Genomic DNA, 7,964 nt, shown 5'->3' on the forward strand with positions numbered 1-7,964 from the left:
AGGATGGATGGATGGTTAATCAAGTTAACCTAATTTGCTTACAGTTCAGTCAGTGTTCATCTTGAAATATTACGTACAATATAAAAGTTTTTCCGTTTACTTTAATAACGATTTCGTAGCAAAAAAAGTATCACTACCTGAGTTAAGTTTTATAATTAAAGCTACTACACGGCCTTTTACGTGTTTAAAAAAGTCAACTATCAATCATTAGACGCTTTAGAATTGAGTGTAGCCTGTTAAAATATGACAAAGTAGGATTTATAGAGTTAATATAGTGTTTGCATTTAATGTTGAAACACATGCAAAAGGTCAAACTCTTGTCGTCTGCGATGACTCCCCAAACTGTTCATGTCTCGCCATCTAGTGGCGAAGAACCGCAAAGCAGATGTGAATAAAACCACACTCCTCCTCGCGCATGCGCAGTGCAGCCGGCCCATAGAGCAATGTAAACATGGCAGCCTCCAGTGCTCGCTTTACTGCACGCTGGCTGTCAAGCGGTTTACCTGGGCTTCGCAGCACCTGTGCGCTTATAAAGACCTCTAGACACGGAGAGACCGCAGCTCTGAGGATATGCTGGATTCGCAGTTATGTGAAGGAGGGTCATTTAAGCTGCTGGAGGCACAGAGGAGGTGTGACATTGAACAGGGTACCAGGTGATCAAAGTAGTTACTATGAACTCTTTTAATAGAAAAAAGCTTATTGTTTTGCATTAGTACATCAGGTCTAACATATATCACTCTGTTGAGAACGTATTTGCCCATATATGTCAGTGGTACTAGAATTGTTGAAAGGGATGATGCAACTGACTAACATTATTGCCAATATTAGTAAATATTGTCCTTATTAAAATATAGTTATTGTCACTATCGTAAATGTGGGTAACTTGGTGTGTAGGCAGGCACACATGAATTTACAGGAAGGCTAAACGTGTGATATTAGCTAAATAATAGGTTCATGTTGAGTAACTTAGGTAAAATATATATTTTTGTGCGCCTCCAAAGACAATATTTCCAAAACAAACTCACTGCAGATCAACAAAAAGTTTGCACGCCTCCGAAAAGTACAACTTCCACTAAATGTGGTTTTGTTTTGTTTGTTTTTGTATGTTAAAAAACTTTATGGGAATGCTAATTTTTAATGTTCTCAGAACCATCTGAAACTAGTAATGCTTAAAATAGATTGGCCAAAGTCCAACTAAAATGAATCACTAATACACCTGTCACCACCTACTGTCATAAATCTCATCACATTTTATCTACTGTTCTGCAACAACGAATACATTTATTTTAAGAAATATTTGTGTTTGTATCTTTCAGTGTTGAGAAGCCACAGTGTTTTCAGCTCTCATTTCTTCCACACTACTTCTGGGTACCATCAGCAGGACTTCTATGATGTTTTGGGGGTTCCTCGGGCTGCCTCTCAGAAAGACATTAAGAAAGCCTACTACCAGGTTTGACAACCCTTGTGACATAAGTTTCATAATTTTTTTAAAGATGGTTCACTGGGAGTTTAACACTGGGAGTATTTTCACTCAGTTGGCCAAGAAATACCATCCAGACACCAACCCAGATGACCCTGACGCTAAAGAGAAGTTTGCCAAGCTGGCAGAAGCCTATGAGGTAAGGAACATTAGCATTATTTTTTCTTCTAAATGTCTTAATTTCTATGGTTTAATTTGGTTTAATTTTAACCCTATTTTTTGCATAAAGAAGAATTAAGCTTATTTTCAGTACCATTAGTTTTTTCTATTGTGACAGAATTTTCATGACCATTATTAAGCACATTCCTGTGGAATATAATTATTATAATGTGAAAGCATTGAAAACAAAATGTAAATATTAAATTGTAAAATATTTGTATATACTTTTAGTTTTGGTTTTATATTTATTGCTAACATTATTGTCTTGTAGTAATACAGGTGCATCTCAATAAATTAGAATGTCGTGGAAAAGTTCATTTATTTCAGTAATTTCAACTCAAATTGTGAAACTCGTGTATTAAATAAATTCAATGCACACAGACTGAAGTAGTTTAAGTCTTTGGTTCTTTTAATTGTGATGATTTAGGCTCACATTTAACAAAAACCCAATAATTCACATCTCAACAAATTAGAATACTTCATAAGACCAATAAAAAAAAACATTTTTAGTGAATTGTTGGCCTTCTGGAAAGTATGTTCATTTACTTTATATGTACTCAATACTTGGTAGGGGCTCTTTTTGCTTTAATTACTGCCTCAATTCGGCGTGGCATGGAGGTGATCAGTTTGTGGCACTGCTGAGGTGGTATGGAAGCCCAGGTTGCTTTGATAGCGGCCTTCAGGTCATTGCATTGTTGGGTCATTTCATTGAGGCTAATAGAAGCACAAAACGCCGCAGACGAAGTCTTCAGGTAAATGCCGTTTATAAATGCTCTCAGTATGATACAATGCAGTATATGTTTACACGGTGTTTTAAATAATGGTGGGTGAGGGCGTTTTTATACGCGTTTAGCCAATCAGCGTACACTTACGTCACGGAGAGTTCCTGGAACTGTTTTAGACCCTACTCTGAAGTAGGAGCTAATTTAGTTCCTCCAAACGGAGTGCCTGGAACTAAAACTGTTCCTAGTTCCCGCGGTGCGAACACGCCAAAAAGTGGGTAGTTCCACAATTAATTCGGGTACTAAAAGGTTCCTGCGTTGCGAAAGGCCCTATTGTTTATCCAATTGGCTCTATAATATGCAGAAGCAGAAAACAGTGGCACCATCTGGTAATAATTTTTATTTATTTAATTTTGAAGCCTTGCCAACAGCATGAAAGCCTATTAACAAAAATTACATAATTTTACAGTTAAACGGCACTGCGATTCAAAATAGCAGTTTCAGTGGGGACATTTTTGTCCTTAAGGTCCTAAGAGGAAAACAGTGCAAAACAGATTTAATAAAGGAAATGGAAGTGAAATAGTAAAATTCCAATAAAAATACACACCTGTGTCAAAATGTATGCAGTTGGCATTAACACAGGCAAAATGATAAAAAAAAATAAAAACTGAAAAAGCTCTCCAAAAGGTAGCACAAGTGAAAAAAAAGTTTTTTTGGTGAAATATGTTACGAGGCATTTATTAAGGTGTGTTTGTGGCGTTCTGTATGAATAGACCCTCAGTGATGAGCTGAAGAGAAAGCAGTATGACACGTACGGTTCTGCCGGTCCGGGTGCGAGTGGGGCGGGGCAGCAGCAGCAGTACTGGAGAGGTGGGGCCACCGTGGACCCAGAAGAGCTGTTCAGGAAGATCTTTGGAGAGTTCGCTGGGGGGCGTGGCTTCAGCGACCTCAACTCCATGTTCGAACAGGCACCTGAAGTGAGACGCACAGCGACAACTATCCCACATTTGTGTTTGTTCTTCATTAAACTCCCACAATCCGAACCCTCTCTCTCTCTCTCTCTCTCTCTCTCCGTAGTTTGTGATGGAGCTGACGTTCATGCAGGCTGCTAAAGGCGTGAATAAGGAGATAACGGTCAACATAGATGACGCCTGTCCACGCTGTGACGGAAAAGGTCACGAGCCGGGAACTAAAGTGTCACATTGTCACTACTGCAATGGAACTGGCATGGTGAGGACACTATAGCTATAGCATTAGCAACTACATTTATTTTCTTTACGTTTTTTGCATAATTTACACTCTTATGCAGGAATCTATAAACACTGGTCCGTTTACGATGCGCACAACATGTAGGCGGTGCAGTGGGCGGGGCTCTATCATCATCACTCCTTGCATCATGTGTCGAGCAACTGGACAAACCAAACAGAAACAGACCGTTATGGTACCTGTGCCTGCAGGTGTGTGACTGTATTCATAGTGAACTGAGGTGAATGTATGGGGTACTGACTGTCTGTTGTTATTGTGTTACAGGTATAGAAGACGGACAGACAGTTAAGGTGCCAGTCGGGAAGAAATACATGTACATCACATTCAGGGTGAGTGTTGCTGTCCAGATAGAACCCCTAATTTTTAATTTATTTTTTAAGTACACATACTATTTGGGGCCATAGTATGATCATTTTTCACAAATATAGGCATATTTAGTCTTATAGATTTTTTTTCATCTTTACTATCCCTTTTAGTAACTGTTGTTTTAATCAATAGCCATGTTTACATGTACACTTTTTTTTTTGTCATTCCGATTAAAATCATTCCGATTGAAAGATTCGTTGGACTGTTTACATGAGACGTTATCTAATCCGAAGGAAAACAAATCCAAATCACCAGAGGAAAAACACTGCATTTTTTGCGTTAATATTTTTAATAGCTGCTTGCGCTTGCTAAGAATAAATGGACTAATATTTGAATCCCATGCGTTCATTCGGGCGCTCATCATGTAACTTGAACACATACACATTCATAGAAATTATACGGCTGTCTTCTATCGTACCACAGACAGAACCAAATTGATTTCTCGATTGCAGTTTCTAATTACTAAGTTGCACAGATATATCTATCAGATAAAATAATAAGCACAATATAGACACATATCATCATGTTGCCATAATTTCTTAACGTTAAAGCATTGAGGGATAAAATAACAGTAGCCTACGACCCTCTGTAATGCAGATTGGAAATTCTGAATCTGTAATCATTTTTTTATTCATTTAGTTTTTTATTGAGCTATACTGTCACCATTGTGTTGTTTCCAAGCTGAAAAACTGAAAATTGCGCTTAATTTCAGATGCATTTTACACTCCGGTCGTGAGAGCAGATATGGCAGTTCATTACACAGCAAGCGTTCTCCATTCTAATGTGTTTATAACTATAATTTAAATTGTAACTTCTACCTCCACTATTTCCCAGTCTCTACTGTAGTGCCGGTGTCCCCAAATTCCAGAAAGCTGCAAAGTAATCGGTTTAATGTGTTTACATGGCAGAATTTTAATTTCATTCGGTTTATAGAAAGGTTTATCCCACGATTACAATTACATTTGGTTTGGGCATTTTTATTCCGATTGAGGTGTTTATGTGGAACATTTTCCTTCGGATTGGACTTTTAAAACCGATTACCATGCTCCATGTAAACGTACCTAATTTTATCATCATAATTTATTCCTATTTATTATATTAATTTCTAATTTTACACTTCTTTTTAGTTTACAGTCATGTATTTATATTTATTTATCATAATTTATTCCTGTTTATTAAACTTGATGATTATTATTTTCTAATTGTACACTGCTTTTTATCTTTGATTTTACAGTATTTTAATGTACAGTGTTTTTTAATTTTATAATACTTGTTTATTCGGTCTACTGTTATTTACTTTTACTATCACTTTAAAAACCAGTTTACAAAGAAAGTATTAGACAATTATTGTTTTTAATTTGCTAATTATTTTCTAATTTTTCACTGCCTTTTATTATTTTTTATTTTTTATAACCTAGTTTTAATTAACACTATTTTCCCATTTTATTTTATATTACTTTAGTTTTTCTCTATACAGTGGTGTGAAAAAGTGTTGGCCCCTTCCTGATTTTTTTGCATGTTTGTCACACTTTGTTTCAGCTCATCAAACAAATTTAACTTTAACTTGTGTTATCTTTGATTAATATTTAAATTTGTTTTATGATCTGAAACATTAAAGTGTGACAAACATGCAAAAAAATTAAAAATCAGGCCAACACTTTTTCACACCACTGTAGTTGTTTTACTTGTACTATACCTTTTAATAACACTTGCTTAATGTTATTCTTGTAATTCATCCCTATTTATTAAATTGTTAGTTCCTAATTTTACACTGCCTTTTATTACTAGCTTTTATGTTTTATCATTAGTATTATTTGATTTTGATTCTTGATTGTATTTGAAGCACTACAAAGTTTTATTCTAAGAGTTTATTTTCTCTACATTTATTTAGTGTTTTCTTAATAAATGATTCCTATTTAATTGCTAGGTGTCTATATTATTTTATTCCACCTTACATGTGTATATCACTTCCCATGTTGCAGGTCCAGAGAAGTCCAGTGTTTCGTCGTGATGGCGCTGATATCCACTCTGATGTGATGATTTCAGTAGCACAGGCGATACTAGGAGGAACAGCCAGAGCACAGGGCCTGTACAGCACCATCGACATTGCGGTTAGAAAATAAAAGGACTTTTATTGTTAATTTAATTGTGCCTTGGTACAGTACAATATGACTAAAATGAAATGTGTTTCTTGCAGATTCCTCCAGGCATTCGAACAGACCACAAGATCAGACTGGCAGGAAAAGGCATCCCACGAGTGAATAGCTTCGGTTATGGAGATCATTATGTATATATCAAAATCAAAATTCCTAAGTAAGAGGCATTCACACACACACACACACACACATGTATGGACATCCAGTTTGTGTTTGTCTAATGAATCTCATGGGTCATCTACAGGAAACTGACAAACAGGCAGAGAATGCTGCTCTTAAGTTATGCAGAGGATGAGATGGATGTGGAAGGAACTGTTACTGGAGTAACCAGACCAGCCAAAGGTAAATCAACACACCCCCTCATACACACAAAGACAACATAAAATGGAACTTATCACTTACCTCAGACTTCATTTCCTTCAGCTGTTTTGCTAAATGGGTTTTTATTCAGGTAATTCTCAGGCCGGACAGACCTCAGAGTCAGGGCAGAGCAGAGAGGAAGAGCCAGAGAAAGAGGAAGGGGGATTTTTCTCCAAACTGAAGAAGATGTTCACCTGAAGATCATGGAAGGCAGCAGTCTTGTGATGTTTAGTGTAGACTTGGTGTGTATGAACTGGAATTTCAAACTCTAGTTTTGTATATTCAATATTTTTAGTCCAGAAATGAAACACTACACACAGCAGTTGTCTTACTGCAAGTTTTGAGAATAGGTGAACACTGTAAGATCACAAGCTGCTTTTGATGCATGAGTCAAATTAAGAATATGACTCCAGGTTTTTATCCAGGTAAACAATCTTGTATTTCTATTCTACTTGAAGGCCAAAAACAAGTATGAATGGACTACGAGGAAGAAGCGCACTCACCCAGCAGAGGACATCTCCAGTCATTCCACACCATCTCCATTCTGCTCCTACAGATTAATTGCTGAGGCACATCAACATTAAACTAATGTTGATCCTTTAAAATCATGGATTAAAAGCAAAGATTTCAGAAGCTCCACCAATTCTCAGCGTGAGGATGACATGTCTAACCTGTGCTGTTTGGTAATGTTTTAATGGGGAATGTCTGAATAAATGGTCAAAAGAAATCTGTTTTGTTATACTCTATAATTTATGTAATTTTATTACATTTCTGTTTGTTAGGATTAACAAAGGCTATGTTTTATTGTTAACATAGTCAAGGCTAATAAGCATTGCTAGCAACCCTTCAGCTGTGACTACATGATAAATAAAATTTGCAGTCCTTGAATACATTTGTTTTAACTGTATCATATGGCTGCTAAAGTTATTATTTATTGAAGCAGAATATTTTTTCTTGAAATGGATTTAACTGAAAAATGAAATCTAGTACATAAAATAAAAACAGATAACATTAATAAGGTGTGAACGACCGTGATTTATCATTAGAATAGTCAAGGTTAAAGGGCATTGCTTTAGCTGTGACTACATAATAAATAAAATTGAGTTTAAATACATTTGCCTCACAAGTAAGTCGTTCTCTGTTTCAGTCTGTTTTTAAACCAAATATAACAGCTGTCTGCTCTATTTTTTAATTGGCGCCAAAAAGACGCGCGCAAATATCGGACGACACAGTGAAAAGGTATGTACAGATATTATATGTTGCACTATTATAGCTTTATAAATAACAACACCTTGTTTTTGTTCCAAAAGACTCTAGAATATGTATATAAAATATGCGAAGCACCGTCCTTTCACACCACTAGGTGGAGGCCTTTCTTTGATAATTAAAGACTGCACTTCCGTGAGGAGAGAGAACGGGACAGTGAATATAAACATTATTTAAGCACTCGACACC

The 7,964-nt window shown here is 36.2% G+C and overlaps 1 protein-coding gene across 2 annotated transcripts; it reads left to right on the forward strand.

The window, feature by feature from the left end:
- The first annotated feature begins 411 nt into the window (after window positions 1–411).
- Window positions 412–7,637, forward strand: LOC306867455 (dnaJ homolog subfamily A member 3, mitochondrial-like). 2 transcript variants are annotated; one of them, XM_079413111.1, is made up of 12 exons: window positions 412–653; window positions 1,317–1,450; window positions 1,536–1,619; window positions 3,135–3,338; window positions 3,439–3,591; window positions 3,671–3,818; window positions 3,892–3,956; window positions 5,976–6,104; window positions 6,191–6,306; window positions 6,394–6,491; window positions 6,601–6,751; window positions 6,968–7,637. In XM_079413111.1, exons 1-11 carry the CDS (start codon window positions 452–454, stop codon window positions 6,705–6,707), a joined length of 1,440 nt encoding a protein of 479 aa, XP_079269237.1. In that variant the 5' UTR covers window positions 412–451; the 3' UTR covers window positions 6,708–6,751; window positions 6,968–7,637. The 2 variants fall into 2 exon arrangements, with proteins under 2 accessions (XP_079269237.1, XP_079269238.1); XM_079413112.1 differs by lacking the exon at window positions 6,601–6,751 and having other exon boundaries at window positions 6,968–7,501.
- The last annotated feature ends 327 nt before the right edge of the window (window positions 7,638–7,964 follow it).

The sequence above is a fragment of the Barbus barbus genome (assembly GCF_936440315.1).
Source record: "Barbus barbus genome assembly, chromosome: 49".
Lineage (NCBI taxonomy): Eukaryota > Metazoa > Chordata > Actinopteri > Cypriniformes > Cyprinidae > Barbus > Barbus barbus.